The following is a 21,482-nucleotide window of genomic DNA, read 5'->3' on the forward strand; positions in this document are numbered from 1 at the left end:
GCCTCATAACAACTGGCATGACGTATTAGAATTTTTTTAATCGCAGTGATCTGCTGATAAAACTGCGGCTAGAAAGACCCTATCCTTCTCACTTCTAGCCAGGCGCAGTAGGCTGAACATTGAAAAACAGGCTTTCTGTGAATGAAATGCTATTATTATTCCTCTATGTGCGGGCAGCCACTTTGTCCTTGAGGTGAGAGACTTTCATATTACATCCTTATAAACCCACACATATACTGTATTCTCCTGAGTATCCGAACAATAAATTGTATGATAAATTGGAAAGTGTTCATCTCAGCTGGTGAATATGACCAGCTGTCTATGAATATGATTCTATAGATTATAGCTGTTTTTTCAGCAATTTCAAAATGATGTGTGTAACATAGTGTGACAACATTTATCTCAGGCAGTTCTGCTGCTACCAATAAGTACTTGCACAAGTCCATCACACAGACACAGACATAACACAAGTACATGTGTAGCCCAAAGAAAACACCCAGGCACAACTCTCTAATTACACAAAAATTATGGAATTCATAGAGGTGTAATTTAGAGATGCCACACACAGCGCAGTAGATGACTGTAGCTGTACTGCTGGTTATGTCACACTGTTGGTGTTGCTAGTGTTAAGGCCCCTGTAAACATGCTTTTCAAATTTTAAAGTCTCCCTCAACTCAAAAATGTGTTTTTCTTTTTGTTACTTGGATGTCCCATTTTTTGATGGTCACTGTGCAGAATGACATCACAACTAGTTTGGAGCCAATCATGGTCAAGTATGCAACTTACAAAAGTGTGATGTGATGAGATTGTGATAGTGTCATTACGAAATAAAAAATATTAGATTATGGATTTTTTAAAATGAGGAAGAAGTATACATAATTTTGCCAGTTTTCTCAGGAGTTGATGTAGACCAAAACCAAAAGGAGATACAAACATGACTCCTAATGTTGTGATGTAATGTACAGAGGCAACTCTTTGCTAACATGTATGTCATAAGAACTGTGATGACATGCCTATATTGAGTTTACAGCTTCCACTGCACCAAGTGGCCAAAAAAAGTCACTTAAAGCAGCATTAAGTAATATTGTGAATACAGGAGTTCATAAAATGGAGTATTTTTACATTGTGGGATTGTTACTTTTTCTTCAGTAAAGGAAAATGTAGAGGCTGTCAGCTCCTGTGTGTGGGCCAATTATACAGAAGCCTCTAAATTGACGTGATTATAATTTAGAGATGTTAAAATATGATGGTGGCACCCTCAGAGGGTATTTGTGCCAGAGCCCTGCAGCGACAGTCAGCATGTTCTCACCTCCTTGCTGGGTCTTGATCTGCAGAACATCAGAGGGAGGTCCATCACCAACAGAGGTGAAGCCCAGCACCCTCAGGCTGTAGGTGATGTCTGTGGTCAGGCCTGAGATGGTGGTGAGCTGGCTGTCATCTGTGTTGTGTTTCTGCCAGGCGCTGAGCGGGGCGTCATGGTCAGAGCTGTAGTAGACCCGGTAGCCCCGGATCTGCCCATTGGGCTCCTCTGGAGGCTCCCACTGAACCAGCATGGTGCTGGAGCTCAGCATGCGAGCCTGGACGAGAAGAGGAGGTGATGAGGGTGCCTGCTCGCTTGTACGGGTGTCCACGATACCGCTGGGCGGTCCACGACCAACGTTGTTGACGGCCATGACACGAAACTCATATTCGGAGAAGGGACTGAGGCCCCCAATGCTGTACCGGGTGGTCGCCACTCCGTCTACTTCCTGGAAGCCATTGTCAGAAAGTTTGGCGCGGTACTGGATCACATAGTAGGACACCGGCTCTGGGTTGCCAGAGTCCCAGGTCAGGGTGACACTGGTGGCTGTAGTTTCTGTCACAACGAGGGAGGTGGGAGGCTTAGGCAGGGCTGTTTGATAGGAGACACAGATGAGACAATCAGATGAACAAGTCTCTCTACAGTCTCCCTCTTTTTCCATCTCTGACATGAGGTCTGGCAGTAGGAACACACAGTACAGCTCTGAGTACATGGAGCTATTCAACACTGCCAGTCTATCACTTAATTATCATTCAGGAGCCTGTCTCTGTCCTCTCCTCATCTGCACAAGGCCAACAAGCTAAGCATATCTATTATATTGCCAAGCAGATAGCTACATGTATGTAAATCTATCTATCTATCTATAGTCTACCTAACCAATGCAGGATATCAAAAAGTGCATATATTAATGCAGCCACACAACACAGCTTACTGTGCTGAATTTTCTATTTTATACAGAGCCTGGCAGGTTTCATATAGGGGAAAAACTCATTGGTGCACTCAAATGACTCAATTAATGCCCAACACGATATTACATTAAATGATCTTTAGGGATGTCAAAGATAACAAAATGTTTTTAATAGGGAAAATCTAAAGTACATACATGTATCTATGTCCAAAATTATGACAAAATCAGATTGTCCATGATGGTCTGATAACTAAGTATATCTGCAGCTTACTGACAGCAGCCAAACTGGACCAGTATTACTGAAATATCATTCAGTGTATTTTCAGAACTGTATAAAAAAAGAGTGTTGAGGGGACATTGGTAATGAATGTGATAGTCTAAAATTTATTAATATGATGGAAGCAATTCAGTATTTGCTGGCATCTCAGTACCAAAACATAGCTGCTAGCCTGCTGCTAACACTCTGGTATTCCTCCATAACTGAGCAGAGTATCCACAACAAAACTGTACTGAACTGTAAATCCCCTTTCTACTGCTACAGTAACATGACATGCCACCGTGATTTGAGTGTTAATGTTACTACTGTGTAAAATATTGAAAATTGTCAGGTCATGGACAATCTGATCTAAATTAATCACTTCATTTTAATGCAGTTTGATGAATGCAGTTGTGATTTTAGACAGAGAAACTTTTGCCTGTCACTTAAACATTTTTTAAAATGTCAGTAATATGTTTATGTTCTGCAAATTATTAATTCAAGAGCAGGAATTCAGTAATTTAAGATCAAAATTTGTAATTTGGTCACTTTGATGAGTTATTTTTCTCCATGACTGCTGTAAGGTAAGACTGCAATAATAACATAAAAAATCTGCACTTTGCTTTAGGTTGCTTGGCCTTAATCTGTTTTTACTTGAACCTAAATAGTTGAATTGGACCTTACACTTAATGTATTGCCAAAATGTAAATATAGATGTTGTAAATGTTCCATTAATTGCTGTGATGAAACTGACAAATGATTAATTCAAGGACACGATGTTCAGTACTTTGAGAGCAGAAATTAGTAATATGTGCACACAAATGAATCAGTTGAGAACATTAAACAGTATTTGTGCGAAAAAAAAAAAAAAAAAAAAAAAAAATTCTCCATGCCACCTGCCACGCTCTCTGGTGTAGTAAAAAAATGTGTTGAGTTATGTGTGTGTTTTCAAATGAGATCCAGCAAGGAACTGATTTCTATACAGTATGTATTTTCTTCCCCCTGCAGTGTCAGTATGGGGAGTCATTTCACTTTATTACAGACCTGTAGTCAAAGAAAAAATGGTAAAAGAGTAAAAAGAGCAGAAAAAAGAGAACTGCCTTCCATAGTTGAAGCTCATTTCAGAATTTCATCATAATGAGGTTGTCTGTGGAGTAAAAACAGTCCATTCAAGAATAATGAGTAATATAGTAGAACCAGTCAACTCTCATATTGCACCATACTGTATCACATAAAATGTATATCCTAAATGTAATGTGAATTTAAAAATAGCTCAGCTTGTAAAAATGCTGGTGGCCTGGACATTGAGCAGCTGAAGTGCAAATGGATGTGCTGAAGTAAGAAGCAGAGCACTGGGGTGTGTATAAATGCTCACATTTAGGATGAACCGCTGCAACCAGAGGCTTTTAGCTCCAACCCTCTGCTGCTCCATTCTTGACATCTGCTTTATTAACATGCAGTGCATCCAACACTACTTCTTCTTCCTTACAAACATGTGAAACCCAGCAGGCTGTGGCTGAATGAAGCTGCAACATTCTGTCTCACAATGTTCACATAAATCTACTACTGTAAAGCTGGAATTCCTGTGATATTCCTGTGATCTGGAAAAAGAGCTCTTTTAACTGTTGCTCATAAAACATTTAAAGGCATTATAAGAATATTATTAACAACTATAGGGTACATTGATACCTTTTTTAGAACCAGTCAATTACCAAGTACTTACTGATGCACATCTGCTGAACAGTCCTGGTTTAATTAGTTCAATGTCAGCAGTATAATGTGAAATTAAACTATTTGTTACAATCATAATCATATTTTGTTTCCTTCAATATATGATGTATTTTTTCCCTAGTTCATGAATGAGTGGGTTAATGTATGTGATGTGCTGTGAGAACTTCAAATAAGTGTCAGTCCAAACAGGGACATGATTGGTTCGGAGGATGACAGATCCCACAGGTGATTGGCATGACCCAAATGACAGCTAACTATATGAGGGGCCAAGGTGCTTGCTCATGTTCCAATCAAGACATGCCAGTTGAACTCTTTGCTGTGCTGATGGCTCTGGGGGTGCGCTCAGAATTTAATCTTGTTTTCTCCTGTTTATGTTACTTAAGAAGGTTAAGTTCTGGTAATTTGTTTTCTTTAATTTTGTTATATTTCTTACACTGAAAAAAACAGTTAGTGGTGGAGGACAAATATTGGAAAATCTTTGGAATTAACCTAAAATGAATTGTTTCTAGGAGTTATATTGTAGCATCATAGGTAGGCGTGTAAGCAAAGCTCCCAGCATTGAGTTTTACATTGTGTTCTACAACATTTCCACTGTTTCCACCTTTCCATTGTTGTTTGTTATTGGGAATGAATGCAGTTATACCATGAATGATGTGTGCACGATTGATGAGCTGCTCCCCCAATGTCGGTGCATATAGTGGGACTCAGGTAAAGAGTAGATTGGTCATCAATTCCATAATTAGTGGGAAAAACTTCTGTTGTCCAGTTGGGACACTGACCTTCAAATTGCTCTTGATTAATAGGCAAGAGCTTGCAAAGCATGGTAACTGTGAAAATCACCAATACTGCACATGGTTATAATTTTCCCAACCATGTAATAATGGCTAAAATGTGCCTTTACTTAACACAGTCAGTTTCAGTGAAATTAATGGAAATAATTTGATTCAACTTGAATATACACTCACTGAGACTTTATTAGGAACGCCTGTGTAATCTAATGCAATCCAATACAACAGCTCTGCCATAAATTCTACTTTTACCAAGCTCATACATTTTCAGTTTTTGTTTTTTTACATTTCACTAGCAGTAAGATTTTTCTGCATTTTTACCATTGCAACCCTCTTTCCAATGAGTGACAGCTCTCTCCACTGCTGCACTGCTCCAACAGAGCTTTACTTATATAGAGAATGGGGGTGTGGTAGAACGCTAATTACCAATAGTGGACACGTGCCTGTCAATTTAGCATCATTCTGATTCACTAACATATGCAGAGTGGCCGGTCCACATGTGCCATGAATCCAGCAGTAATTTTGCACTTATTTTGTGCACAAAGTAAGAACATTTCTTTGCACATATTAGTGAATGAAGCCCATGATCTGGAGGAGCTGTATGTGTGAACGCAAATGTCTGAATTAGTTGGTCCGGACATTAAACAGACTTTACCCTGCCAGCTCCCTAGTACAAAGTCCATGTAATGTCTGATTGAGCCCATGTGTGAATACAGCAGCTCATTTTCTGGAGAATTCACAGCAAGCAGGTGGGCATGTTGATGAAGTTTCTATCATGTGGCTGGCGCTAGATAAACGCAGCAGGCCAACTAAGCTGCATTGGTTTGACTGGGCCTGAACGCTCCGCTGTGAAGCTAGTGCTAAGGGGGAAAGGACATGTTGTGATTTCTCATAAAATAAAGCCATTTTATTTCTGATGAGAAGCTTAAAACGCTGAATTACAACTGCAGTGTACTTTTTGCATCATGTCATGCCTCGTGCACCCCTCGCCTAAACCAAACAGAGTATTTCCAGTAGGTGAGAACATATCTGACATGGACAATCTCCTGCTATGTGCTACATGTGTGAAAGGGAAACTCCATAAAATGTCCAGATCTGATTCTCCAGAAATTGTCTGGAGTTCATATGTGAAAACTGCTTCATAGTCTTCATTAGCTACATAGGTATTAGTAAGAAGACCTTTGATCCAGTACTGAAAGTTTTGCATCACAAAAAACATCTTAAATTACATACAAAAGTAAATAACATTAATAACACTTTTTATTGAGCCTTACTCCCAACAAATGTATTTATTTATATGTTTATTCAAAAGGTCCACTGTCCTATATAGGTAGACCGAAGTCTACCCAGACACATATCCACCCACAGCAACAGAGTGTTTCTGACCTTTGACGGTGATCTGGGCGGTGGTCTCAATCATGCCCAGGGAGGAAATGGCCACACAGGTGTAGTTGGCTGACTGGCGGATGTTGGTGAGCTCCAGGACATTGCGACCAATGGGCATCTCTTCCTCCCTGGTCAGCTCCACCTCGCCACTCATCCACTTCACATAAGGCATGGGAGCGCCAACCGCTACACAGGTCAGGTTGACACTGCCGCCAGGCATCACCTCGTGATTGGTGGGGGGGATGGAGAAACGAGGAGGTACACGACGAACTGCAGGGGTAAAGAGAGGGGGCGTGAGAGGACAGCGAGGAGGAGGGGTTAGGAAAGGGGAATCACTGGACCACTGGGCTGACTCCATGTTTGACTGGCCTGGCTTGTACTGTGCACCAGTATGTGTGAACTAGTCAGGGTGGATGATCCTGGTGGAGAACAAGGCAACTATTACCACTTTGTTCGTTGCTATGAAATGCTGTGTCCATATAACATTACCTCTCTATTAGTTCTAAAACTCAGGGTTTTTCCTTTAATGTCTATTTATTTTTTATTTACTAATTTTTTGAATTGTTTAAATACATATTTATTACTTATTTTTAAGTACCTAGTAATAGTAGTTTTTAGTGCCTTGCATATTTTGTAATGCACTTACTCTGCTGTCACTTTTACTCTGCACTGTTTACATGCACATAGGTATTGTGGTTTTGAGTCTCATCCTGATTTTGATCATATTTTGGATATGACATTTACATGGAATGCAGACTATTCATCTCCAGGTTTATGATATGTCTGTGGGACTGCAGACAGCTTTGTCTTCACATCCAGCAAATCTGCTATTTCTGTACCAACCGAATTACCTCAACAGTTGAGGAAGAACTCTGTTTGGTTTCACGCTGCCTGGACTCTGTTTACCACTCTGTTGGCTTTGGCTTCTCCATCTATTCGTCAGTAATGACAGACCAGAGCGACAATACAATGTATCCTCAGCATTACTGGTGCCAAACAAAGTGTCATACAGCACCTTCGAGAGTAGCCATTCAGAAGCAGGTAGAAACACTTTTGACACTTTTTGTGGTGATTGGAACTAGTTTATGTGAAGCATACTGGACCCTGTAGCCATGTGGCTTAACTGCTCTTTCAAAAGCATCTTGGTGTCATCAGTGACAGCCCTCTTGCAGAGACACTTCCCCTCAGTCTGGTACTAAAGGATTTATTTGACTTGTCCTCTTAAAGGCCCAAGATGTTGATATGGCATTACCTGATATGATACCAGCTCTTCTCTACTAGGTGTAGCAGTTAAATTAGGTTGCAACATGTTCACTTGGAAAAGGGGTAAATTGAGAGACTGTGTCTAAGGTGTGAAGCTGGATTTCTCTGGAGTATCTGGGGTTTCCTGCTGGGCTGAAGGGATTAAAATGCACCTGGAGTCTGCTGTGCTGCTAGTCGGAAGCATTTCCATCACATCCTGAGGCACTGAGTGTGCTGGAGAGAATACTGAAGGCTTCTCCTCCATTGTTAGCTCTCTTCCTTAGAAATCTCTTTAAGTGCTGGGATCTGTTTCCTCATTACACTGCATCTGAATTAGTGCAACAGTACTGTGGGAGCATTAAATATGCAGACGGCTCTGTTGCATAAGTGAAGTCCTCGCTCCCTGACTTAGCCAAGCACAGAGTCTTGAAATCTGACTCACAAAGTGTGATTTAAGCTGTGGGCTGGAGTATGGGTGTGAGGAGCTTACACTGTGGATCATAGGCTTTTCTAAGGGTTTCGTCTTGGTTAAAGTAAAGAAGAGGAAGAGCAAGGTAACAAATTCTCTCGCTCTACTTTTCGGCGTAAAAAAATCTGATGTAATATGAGAAGAATTGGGGCTGCAGTTGATAAGTGGAAAGCAGTAGAAACAAGAAATACAGTGTGTTTGGCTGAACAGTGTCTGAGTTTTGGAGTATAAGGGTGTAAAAATTGTTGCAGTGACAGAGGAGAGAATGCCATTTTTTAGGTTTTGCTCATACAAGAAGAGCATTGTCTGCTGGCATGGCACACAGCAGGCTCTGAAAGGAGGATTTTTATTTAGAGGCTTTGTTTAAAGGTCCAATAATGTCAAATATGATTTTTACAGGCCCATAGCACAGGTATTTCTTTTCAGGTCAATACTGTTATTAATCAATATCAATGACTCAGTGTTACTTCAAGCTGAGAATTCTGATTTTCAAAACTTGTCCTTGAAACCAAAAGCTCAACCTCATGGCGACAAAGCAGTGTTTTATGCTATTATTATTTGTATTTTTTTCAATTGACACATAGTATTGTCTGCTTAGTGGGCATTATTTCACTTCTCCATTAGAGGTTAGGACTCTATTTCTGTTGTAATTAGTTAGCATACATCTGGGATGAAAATAGACAAGATCAACTACAGGCCATCTCTCTATCGTCCATCTCATTTTGTACCATGTCAGTGTACAGCTGAGGCTGATGGCAACATGATTAGTTTTGCAGGCATTTGGTCATAAACCACAGTATTGGTTGAAAGTTTGTCCTGATGATGGTGCCAGTGGAAAAGTCAGGGGAAGTTATTACAAATCATCCTGAGGGAGACCAAAGAGGGGGACCATCTGACCAACCATCCAACTACTATCCATAGAACCTAAAAAGCAATGTATGTTTGGCTTATCATGATTCAACTACTAGTAGCCCATTAATAGTTAATAATATAGTTAAATTAATTAATATTATTATAATATTGTTAGTGTGCTTGCTTCAGCTAAGCACATATGTACAGTTAACAGTTGTAGTTAATTCTATTATCATAATTATCTATTGTCTATTTAATTATGACCTCATTACATTATGGGGTTTTGTTTAGTTTTTGTGCTTTTTGACATGATACATTTAATGATAAAAATGTTTATCTAAAGTATATCATGTGGCATGAAATCTCCTTCATGCCACAGGATTGACAACTAATTGCCTTTAATAAAAAAGAAAAGATTTTTTAAATGAATGGTGGTTTCAAACCTAAAAGTATTCAGAAAATCAGGATTTCATGTACCATTCTTGTACTGTGTGGCATGGGACAGTAATATGATGTGGGTAGTAAATTTGTAGCAGGTGCACAGTAAAGGCCAGGCTTTGACATTTCATTTCCTCATTGATCTTCCAACACGCACAGATGGCCTGTCTCTAATGTGGCCAGTAGGAAGTGTTTCCCAGCAACATTTGCTTGTATCTCTGAATCATTTTAAAGCAAGACTGGCTCTGACTGAAGTGCCAACTGTAAATAATAATTACATTTTACTGTCTATGTGCCAGAGAAGAGTTTGAATAGGATTCCTTAAAGTTTGGATGATGGCAGGGGAATGACAAAGCCTTGTGTGTGTGTTGGTAAATGGAAACACTAGAGCCAGGAATACATCAGATATTTTACTGATATACATCATAACATTGAAATTACCTGGTGATATCCTTACCACAGCAAAGTAGAGGTGAAGGGCATTACATTAGGATGTATTAACCTCAGCTGGCCAGCAGTTGCATCAATACAGTTTCTCCAAAGTACTGAATTGGAATATTGGATTAAAACTATTGAATCCTTAACAAAAATTTTAGTTTCACATGACATGACATGAATGCAATATGAAGTATGTAGCATTTGTAGCATTCACATACTAATCATCCTGACAGGATCGCAGTAAAATGTGATGAAAGCAAGTCAGCTAACATAATGCACAATGGGAGGTTATTTAAGGTACCTGGTTGTAGAGCAGTAGCAGTGCAAATATCCTCCCACATATTTAATACACATGTGGTCTATTATCTCCAGAGCTACCTAGATTTTTTAATATGTTTATTGATTTAGTTTTTATGATACATACATTCTTTCAAAATATTTTTTTGTGCTTATTTGAAATATCTTTTAGTTCTCTCACAAAACTTCTCTCTGGCATTGCAGGGGGTGTGGTACATAATGTGGAACACATCGATGTTCTTAGATGGCCTGAGGTACTGTGTCCAGGTCATGGAATATTCTCAATAGGACATTAAGACTGATTCTATCTTTGTGTAATATGCTACAAGTCTTAAATCTGCAAAACTCTAACAATCTGTGCTCCAAGTGCAATAATATTCATGTTTACAACTAATGCTAACATCAAAGTACTGTCTGTTATTTCACACTTGTATGTACAATACCAGCCAAAGTCATTCAAGTGAATGGGAAAGTGTGTCCAAGCCTTTGACTGGTGGTGTAAACCTGAAGCTAACTTTAATATTTCATGTGTATTTAACCCTGGGCTAACATCAAGCCCTGTTTAGATTGAGGTGGAGCTGTCCAGCCTGCTGTGGTGCTGATTTCGATTCACATGCAGCAGCTTGCTTTTCTAAGTTGCAGTCTTGTTTCACTCCATGCAACATACTTTTTGTCCATGAATGAATGTACACTTTGTACTATCAAACTTTCAGAAGAAGCCAGAGGTAGTACAGTGCAAAGTCACTGTTTTTAAAGTCACAAGTTTTGACTATGAAGTTTCAAGTCCAAAACAAGTCATTATGTCCCCTTCATCAAATCTACTGCCATTTTAAACTTTTAAACAGACATATTTACAGAAATAATGAATGTTCTCTGGACATGATAATGAGATATCATCTGTTGTCTGTCTGCTGGTCTATACAGCCAAACTTTCCACCTGCTTGTGAAACATGATTAGCTGCTGTCAGATTTATTTAAAGTATATTACTGTTCCACCAATCCCCCTACCAATCACATCCCAAGACCACCAACCTTATATTGACTGGACTTATCCATCCATTCATTTTCTGCTGCTTATCAGAGTCCAGGTTACCGTGGCAGCAGACTAAGCAAAGTAGCCCAAGGTAGTCCTTTTTCATTGCCTCATCCTCCGGCTTTTCATGGGGGATCTTGAGACATTCTTTGTCTTTTCTTTGTCTTTTTACTGTATATATATTCTTTATGTGTAGATATTTGATTATTTTGCACTTGCCATGGGAATATAAGACATTTGGTTTGATTCAAATCAGGTAACACTGAGATGCTTGATTGTTAATTAAAATTAATTAAATTGAACAAAGTACAACGGCTCTACTTACTGAGGCTGTATGATATCAATGTGCTGGCCAGCACTGAGGGAATCATCATGTTACAATATTAGTCAATTAGAAACCATGAAGTTACCCATGGACATGGAAGATGGTCACAATGCGATGGCAATAGTTTATTGAGTCAGAAGTTAAAACTGATGTTATTATTGCTACTGTTGGTCTGGACAATGGCCTGATCGGTGGATGACTCAGGTGCTAACACCAGGAGTGAGACAGGGGTGAGAATTTGTCACTTAGTCGCCACGATGACATTTAGGAGCAACAGATGCACATTAGGAGTAGCTGATAGTTAGAATGCAGACAAACTCTTATCTTTATCGGCATGCCAGAGAAGAGAGACGAGAGAGGGGGGAGGGGGGCACTGAGAAGATTTGGGAAGCCAAGTCCTGATAAAGAAAAAGCTGGAGTTGTAAGAGAGGCTAAGCTGGGTGGGAAAGCAAACGTCTGTATGCATTGTGAGGGAAGTCATGCAGCAGTGTGGGTGGAGAGGCAACAGCATGCTTACTGCATGATTCACAGGCAGGGATTAAGCATATTGAATTAAGAATGTCCTTTAAGACATCTCTGGGAGAAGGAACTTAGTCTTCAACTGGACTGATGACATCTCTTCACATCTAATGATGCTCACTGTATATTTTCTTTTAGATTCATCCTTCCCAGTTGGTACTGTTGGTTAAACTTTCATACAGCTTCATCACACAGCTTTTATACAACAGCTACTTCTAAAACACAGAAAGACAGTTGAGCCTAAGTGTAAGATTTTCTTTTCATGAATAGAATACAATTCTCTACATCATTTTTGTAGCTTTTTCATGACATTTGACCACATCAGGAGAGAGTAATACATTTGTCCTGCTGATGTCATTTTCAAACGACTCAAGATCTAAATGTATAAGAGCTGTTATTTCTGAAAGTCAACAGAAATCTGTACAGCTGTGTCAGTCTCATCCACACTTGTCACCATTTGTCTGCCTAATTTTTTGTCAATTATATATATTTATAAATTTCTATATTTTTCATGCATAGCTAAAGACTGAGCTAGCAATGTAGAAAGATGACATCTCCATTTTTGATCCTGCCTACAAAGCAACCTGACCAAAACTGTAACTGTAAACAGGATTAAGACATCATCTTCATGCATAGCTTGCTAGCTAGCTACATCCACAAAACATAGCCACAGAAAAATGGCCATAAAAAGGAAGCAAGCATGGAATAGAATGATGCAGTCGACTTACAGAAATTACAACTGACCAGTCGGAGCTTTGAAAGTGTCCCGAATTTTTTATTTCATCAACAAAGCTCTAACTTGGTTGACTGTTTCTGTAACTGGGGTCGTCATCCATCAATGAGCACAACACCAGAACTATTTATTCAGAGGTGGGGAACCTGGCTGTGGTACCCCACAGATCTTGTTTTAAAAAGTTGACTATTACTTTTAACAGCAAAACTAAACTCAACAATGACTGGATCTATTTTCACGCAGAACAAAGAAACTGTAGTCTCACCTAAACTATCTGGATGGATAGAGGAGAAATTTTTCTTGAGGGACTTTTTGACTGACGTGTCCCTTTCCGTGTGTTAGGAGTATTAAAAGAAATTCTGTTCAAAAATTCAGCTTTATGGTATTCACAGTGTTTGATGCAACTCTGTGCTGACATGATGTCAGAAAAACAACTTGCCTCTTAGAAACCTTTCTCTAATTCTTTATTCATGTCCAACTTATGGACCATTCCCTTTCAGTTTTTTTGCAGTAATATTACGCTGGAATTTCTGACTTTTTCAGATATTGTAAATGCAGCATAATTTGTTTTTACAAAATGTACCAGAGTTATTCATCTTCTAAACTAGTAATTGGACCACTCAGGAGCTTTCATATGATACTTTCTAATGTTGTGTTCACGCAAATGCAAAGCTAATTTTTCATGCAGCGCAATTACATACAAAGTCAATGCAAAGACATGAAAAGACGCAAATTATCTCAATTATGTGGATTATGTGATACAAATACACAAATTACACGATGCAGATATATGAAATTTGCACCATTCGTGTATGTGCGCCAGTTGAAAATGTTCATCTTGAGCAAAAAACCTTGTGCATATCATGGGGCCTTGCAGAGTGTTGTGTGTGGAAAGCTGGAGGGATGGAGCCGCTGCTCACAGACAGACAGCTGCTATGTGCCGGGGAGCTCTGGAGGAGGGAGCCAGGAGCAGAGGCGGACCTTCTGGAGGAATAACGTCCGGAGTCACACCAGATTCTGCTCTGATCCAGAGCCATTTACAGGAGAACTCAGAGTTTATTTTTTAAACTTTCGGGATTAAAATGTGAATTTATCTTCACTCTCGCTTCTAAACCTGTCTGCAGCAGCCAGTCATGGAGGTGCTGACCTCCACTGTCACGTTGTGTGTTATAATGTAATTAGTATCTCTTCATCCAAACTGGCTGCTGACTAGAGGGGAAAAGTACTCAAATGTACTTCATGGATGTACAGAGAGGAGAAGGGATAAAGAAGAGAAACTGGAGGGAAATGACAGAAAGAACTGGAATTCCTGGTGAGTTTCAGTCAGAGGCTGAACTGAACACAAACACACACACACACCCTCAGACATGGCTGGTGCCTGCCATTGCTCGCTAGCTTATGGCTAATGTACAGTAATGCATTCTGGCTGTTTGGGGTGAATAATCACAAACGATCTCACGGTGAAACACGTGCTAACACAAGGCTAAAACTCACTTTGTGTTTGGTGTGAACGCGAGTTTGACCTCAGGATCATTTGCAAAAATTCATGTCATCTGCATCATTTGCGTTGCCCGGCACAAATTCTAATCTATTCACATTTTAGCGTTGACTTTGTACGTAATCATGCCATGTGAAAAATTTGCTTCGTGTTTGCTGTGAGCACACCATAAGAGATAGAGCAAACATTTTGGCAAAAAGAATGCATTCAAGTCAGTACAAGGAGCAAGATGATGCAACTTTACTCGAGGCAGAGCAAGTTGTTCACATGACACAAATAATTCATGTTTCATCAAAAGAGTAAATCTTATTATAAAACTTACAAGCTTCACAAGAAGTAATCAGTATCATGTGAGTAAAAAATAAAGCAATTTGAATTTTTCCACACTTCTTTTTTTCCTCAGCTTGTGGCACAGCATAGCATGGAATGGAAATGATGATAGTCAATGTGCCATCTACATACAGTGCAGCATTAACATTTTTTGGATTTTGGCTCAAAGCTCCTTAGTGTATTAGAGTTTAACTTACAACCCTGGACAGATACCAGGGATATTTACTTTAGATACGTACTGTGTCAAAGCTATTGTTGAGGCAAAACTTCTAGGTAATATACAATTCCTTTCTTTCAGGTAAAGAAAACAATACACAGGCGGGAAGAAGATTAACACTGGAATATACTGTGCTGACTGAACACAAAAGCTACTTCAGAACAGCTTCTTATTTTCAGACTATCATTTTATGAATGATGCATTTAATTCTGAAGCTGACGGGGGAATTATGCAGAATGTGCAATAGCTTTTCTTTGGGCTAACCTAAGAAAAGTAAGCTGTGGTGACATGGCAACCAAATTCCTATCATCTATGTTGAAATGGCAATAAAATGCTGAATCTTGAATCTAAATGCGTAATACATAATGTTTTTATACAAGAGGATACTAACTCCAACAGTGTCTGGACCACACACAGTGTTGGATATTACTATTGACTTTTAAATTCATCACTGGGCAGTGATGATGAATGTACATGGTTTTATTTTTGCATTGTCTTTAACTGGTGGACAAACAATGTAATGGAGACACTGTATCTAAATGACTTCAAACACTTTAGCATTTCTGTAGTGACTTTCTTCTTCATCCAACATATATGCAGATATAGATATATATCTGTGATAAGCTATCGACTGAAATATTGTTCTGGTCGAATTATTTGTTTATTTTTTTATTGGTTGCTGTGTTGTAATGCTTTACTTGATTGAAAGACAACTGTATATGCAGTCATACTGCCCCTACATGATAAAATGATAAAAGAGTTATGGAAATAATACATGTAACCTTTTCTTCTAGAATGCCTTTCTATTTATTGTTTTTTTGTCTGAATGGATTACAATTTCCTTAAAAAGAAAAGTCGACAAAGCAACAAATACACTGCATATTGAGAAATATATATTTGTAAAAGCTATTTATTGCTGTTTTGCTTCTTTCATTTTCAAGTCTGCCATGAATGCAAATTCAAAAATTTAAGTCACTTTTGTCAGTGCTACCATTAAACTCAAATGACTACATCCTTTCCTAAAAACATAAGTACTTTTACTGCATTTTGAAATGAGATATATGGTCCCTTGCACTCATGCAGCAACTCTTTATGTGTTTTCTGATCTCAGACATAAAGCTAAGAAACAGGAAAACACATTGTTTCTTCAGAATAATAGACGACCAACTAGCTACACCACAAGTCTGCAAATCCACATATCAAACACAAACACTTCAGCTAGGGCTGCAATTCTCTCCAATAGTAGTTCACTCCCCCTCCATTTCTGAGCTCCTCCATGTTAATGATCCAGCAGTAAGAGTCTTGGAAAAAGCTGTAAACATGTTTGAGGCTATTTTGTTCTCTTGGAGAGTCGAGTTTTCCAGCAGACACAGATAAGAGAAATGCATGGTAAAAGCAGGGTGAGCTTGGAGCCTGCCGCTCAGCATAATGATGGTCAAACAGCAGATGAGAGCTGAGACAAGCCATGCCTTTGAATTAGCCAAGACAATAAAATCATGATCGGCATGCTGGAGAGGGTATCATGGGACAGACATAGTCGCAAAATTTTGTGAAGTGAGCATAAACTCTGAACTCAGATTATGTTGTGGGCTGAAATTATTTGAAGATTATGTTCCCTCTCTGTGAAAGGTGTGAGGTGTGTGACAGCAACACAGCTTTTTAAAATTTATTTGTCACATGTAAAGAATTTTGGCAAGTAAGGCAGCTTTGTTCAAAATTAGTGTAATGTTACAGAGTGACTTATTATTTAACAAGGAAGGTGTAGTAGCAGTTACTAGGAGAAGTTTTCACAAGGATCAAAGAAATGTATTAATTTAAGAGTTGTTATTTCTCTGCATCAATCTCATCAACACCTGTTACCTTTCTGAGGCATTTTTTCAGGCCTGTTGCTAGGTTGCTATGTGAAATGATGACGCCCCCATCATTAATCCTGCCTACAAAGCTCTTATTAGTCAATTGTTTCGCCTTCTGGGGAAAACAGTGCTCAATGAGCACAACAGACCTACAGAAATTGCTAAATAAACATGAGATGTGGGCAATGACGTAGAGGCCTGAAACCAGACTAACTCAGTCACCAAAGGGCTGATACAACAATGAATGTTCCTAAACAGAAAGATGAGAGACTCATGCATTATTTAATGAGGCTATTGGTACATGTTACAATGAGTTTAAATCACTTCTTCTTTGTTTTTAAGAATTGTAATTTGTTACCAGGGGGCCTCAGCTATCATTGTTAAGGATAAGAAGCAGTTCTGAGGTACAAATCAGAGTTGTAGTAAAGTCAGAATGCTTCTCTCTTTCTTCTTTTTTACAAAATATACAAAGAAGCGATTTTGATTTTGAATATGTGGTTGATTTATCAAAATAGTTCACCACTGAATCAAATGTCCCCGCAGAATTTTAAAGAGAAGATATGATTCCTTTTGGCAGATAAAATTTGGTCTCATAGTCGATGTTCATGTTTTAATTGTACAACAATGTTGCCTCTGTGTACCTTTGTAAAGCTGAAAATATATTCATAGATTCAAACTTCCCAGATCAATAACTCATAAGCGAAACGTTGTTAAAACACAAATGTCATCTCTTTCCTACTGCTGTAAGGCACCCAAACAAGCCATCATCCGAGCAGGACTAATAACATTGGTCACTATGTACAACTAGCTGTGCAACACTGAAGAGATACTACAAAAATATTCAATAACTTCACTGTTATACAGTGTAGTGTCCCCAGAATCACTTGTCACAAAATGACATGAATGGACTACTGTCTTTGCAAAGTTTGTCAAGTTTTGTGACTTTTCTTCCGTTGTGTGACTAATTGTACAGTTCAGTTTTTATTATTTGTATTTTTTTCATATTTATTTATTTTTGACAATAATGGTAACAATGACAATGAAAATATAATTCTTTGCCTTATTGTATTATCATTATTATTTTTATTTTATTCTATTTTATTTTGTTACACAATAAAAAGCAATTAAACTTAGAGCACCCAAATGGCCAGCAGCCCTGCTAAACTGTGTCTACACTGAAAGCGTTTGAGCCGCGTTTTTCAGTAGTTGGTCTTGCATCTGATGGAGCATCTTCCGTTTTACATGCGTATCTATAGTCATTGTGTAATGGGTTCTGAGTGCTTCTAAAACAGGAGTGACCTATGCTCAGCGTCATACCTGAACACCTCCGGTGTAGACATACAGACGGAGCACTCGCTGCCTCTGCTGCTCTGCTATCGGGCCGCTCATGCTACGCTGTCTGTGTAGACATGGCGTTACAATGAACAGTGTGCTGATGTGGAATCATCAGATGATATCAGGAGGAAAATTGTCCCAGTTGTAAATTAGGACTTCTGAGTTCATCTTGATGAATTCAAACCAAGCGGGTAGCTTCTGGTTTGAAAAGTGAAGCCAATGCGGAAATGCCTTAAACCTGCATTCTTTCCAATGGCCAGCAGAGGGCGACTCCACTGGCTGCAAAAAGAAGTTTGATTGTATGGAAGTCTATGAGAAAATGACCCTAATTCTCACTTAATTTATTACCTCAGTAAACAATTTCCTAATGAGTTTATGGTCTCAATCACTAGTATCAAGTCTTCTTCAATACAGCATGATGTTCATTTTGTAAATTATGGCCCCATTTAGAGTAAAATAGACAATAAAGCAGCGTATGCTTTAAGGTGTGGCTACGATGTGATTGATAAGTTGGTACCATGGTGACAACGTGCTATTTCACAATTGTTTGGTTGTGATAAAAAGATCCTCGAAGGAGTCCGATGTTCAGTTCAGTAGGAGGAGTCAGATGTTCAGTGAGTACATTTTGTTTTAATGGTTTTAGGCCTGTTTTGCACTAGTGGAAATTAGCTTTAGCATTATCAGTGCTAACCATAGGTTGTAAATGTACCGTGCTAACCAAGCTAGCAGCTAGCACTATGGTCAGCTCCACCCTCTCGCCCAAATATGGTCATGGTGAAATCCAAGATGGCGATGCTCAGATCATTAAACTCGAGGCTTCAGAACGGCAGTTCACAAACCGTGGGTGACATCACAGTGACTACATCCATATTTTTTACAGTCTATGATTCAAACTCCCAAGAACACTAATTTTAAACTTGCTAACTTCTGTATTAAAATTTAAGCCTATTGTCTATGACGAACATGAAGTGAACTTGTACTTCTGTAGCCCTCTGCAACCAAACTAACTTCTCCCACTTCACAATGTTTCTGTTGTCAGTTACTACTTCATACAATACCATTTTAGATTCACATCCTCCATGTAATTCTTTCCGGTGGGGAAAATGTATTTGTGTCACTTTTGTGCAGAAAGAACATTACTGGCATTTCAGGACATTATGCTCATTTCACAAAATTTCAAAGAAGCAGGCTGCATGGAGCAATGGGTATGACATGATGCAAGGCAGCATATACTGCAGCAGCAGGGTGGGGTGGGGGTGCAATTGGGGGACCACTGTGAGGTCGGGGTCCTGAGAGAGAGGCCGGGACGGGCCTGAGGCGCCTAGCAAGATGCTGGCGCGGCACGGCTCCAGTCTGCCAGGCCTTGGCTTTAGGAGGGTAAAGAGTGAAAAAACCAACCTTCCCGTTGATCTGAGTGGTGAGGTTTAGATTGTTTTTTTTTTGGATGGCAGGGTGCAATGGTGATGAAGGGATTTAAGATAAAGTGAAAGAAGAAGAAAGAAAGAAAAAGAAAAATAGAGGGAAAAAATAAGGAGTGGGAGGAAGAAGACAAGGAGAAACAGAGAGAGTAAAACAGGCAAATATCTGCTTATCCATTAACGAGTGAGGAAATCACAGTGGAGACAATAGCCTGTGCAGTGCACTGACAAACACACACACACACACACACACACACACACACACACACACACACACACATCATATGGCACATAAAAATGCAGTGCAAACCCATCGCACACACAAAGCAAAAGGCCATGAAGGATGCACTCTGACATAAAGCAGAATCAGATACAGAAGATCATCAGTGCTAATCTAACTCTGACTGTATACAAACAGTCAGCGCCCACACAAATGGATACACAGACATACAATTACACACACATACTTTCCCCTCCCTGTCCTTAACTTTGATGCAGTATGTGAGCCCTTCAGAGCCTGTGAATTAAGACAGCATTAAGGAGGCTGAGGCTTGCTGACAACCAAACTTCATTAAGCACACAAAGCAGACAGTGTGTTACTTCCCACATTTATTCTGCCCATTGACTCACGGCAAGCTCAGCCAGCGAGCCCTGAAATCAATGAGCACATAAACATGGCCCCTGACATGATTAGTCAAACACTCACCTTGGAAATTTGTGCTTCTCTCTATGTGCCCATTCCTAACTGAGAACAGATTCATGGATTCTAAGGAGGGTCACCCCATGAGCTAATGCTGCATTAAAGGAGCACAAGGAGTTCTTGGAGACTCTCCTGTTTGTTGGTCCACTTACCCATTAACCCAGCAGCTACATTTATACAGACTGCAAACATTACTATTTTTACTAAGACAGTATTTTGAATAAACTGTTTAAATACATCTAATCTATTCATATTTGCTATCTGTCTGCTTATAACTACATTACAGTGTGTTATAAACCGTTTATACACTTCTTATAAATGCTAAATAGGGGGACTTAAAGTCAAGTTAAGTAAAGTTTTTTTCAGTGCCACACTTTTGAATATGAATACATTTTCTATGATAACATTTATCCACAAAAGTATAACCTGCATTTCTGAAATCCATCAGTATTTAACCCTTAAACACATACCTCAAGTCTTCACATCCTGTCTGATTGCTGTTAACACTATGTTGTAAAAAGTTGATGAGCAATATTGCTTTGATTTGTAGTTCAATCATTGTGACATAAGAAAAGGTTCTCTAAAGGCTCGAGGCATCCATGCATTAAATGAGAATGTCTTTCTTAATATAATACTCACAGGATATATGTATGTTAAGAGGAATTGGTCTTTATAAGTATTTCTCCTGTTCACACTGGAGTGATCCAACTATGTGGGAGTTCAAATCTACAGTCCTTGCTCTGTGTACTGAGACCTGCACAAGTCACTTTGATGTTATTTTATGCTTACAGGTTGTGAAAGTGGGGGTATGTAAAACATTCATCTTTGGCACTGGAAGTGTAGGTTCACATCCTGTCTCATAGCAGCAGCAGGCATTGGTGTTCATTTGAACAGAACTCAAGGGCGTTTTCAAACCTATAGTTGATTTGCTCTTCTCTGAATCAGTGGATGAGTTGGTAAACGTGTTGCATTTTCTCTTGGTTCAGATTCTTTTCACACAGGAAATATTTAAGCAAACCAAAATGCATCACTGAGAATGTTCACTCTGCTCATTGGTTAATTGTGTCTGAGGTGCGAGCGAGAGCATGAACACAGGAGGAAGGTCCTGAAGAAAGTCAAATCCGACATACTTTGTCGTTAGTTCAGGTTGGACCTCAAATCATTCTCCAGCTAGCTGCTAGAAACTGTTGATTTTGTGCATCCCAGCATACAAAGTACACCTGGCTACAGGAGCTGTTGAGCTCAAACTTGCAAAGTGTGCCTTGTAGTTGGGTCTGATGGTGGTTGGATCATGTTCCCACCACAAATTAACCACTGCAAATTTAGTTTGTGACCAGATCAAGACCACTTCCTCTAAAGGGTCTCAGGGACAATTGTTTTGGTCTGCTGCCCCATTACAATTACTGTGTTCAGATCT

General features: G+C 39.2%; 1 protein-coding gene across 12 annotated transcripts in view; it reads right to left on the minus strand.

Annotated features, from left to right (window-relative positions):
• ptprfa (protein tyrosine phosphatase receptor type Fa) overlaps positions 1-21,482 on the minus strand; it is a 380,682-nt gene that overhangs the window by 134,830 nt on the left and 224,370 nt on the right. For all 12 annotated transcript variants that reach the window (XM_042417112.1, XM_042417113.1, XM_042417103.1 and 9 more), the window contains exons 7-8: positions 6,369-6,638; positions 1,310-1,891 (exon numbers count right to left, since the gene is read on the minus strand). In XM_042417112.1, coding sequence (XP_042273046.1) covers positions 1,310-1,891; positions 6,369-6,638 — 852 coding nt within the window. The remainder of the gene's footprint in view (positions 1-1,309; positions 1,892-6,368; positions 6,639-21,482) is intronic.

Source organism: Thunnus maccoyii, chromosome 7 (assembly GCF_910596095.1).
Source record: "Thunnus maccoyii chromosome 7, fThuMac1.1, whole genome shotgun sequence".
NCBI classification, from domain to species: Eukaryota; Metazoa; Chordata; class Actinopteri; order Scombriformes; family Scombridae; genus Thunnus; species Thunnus maccoyii.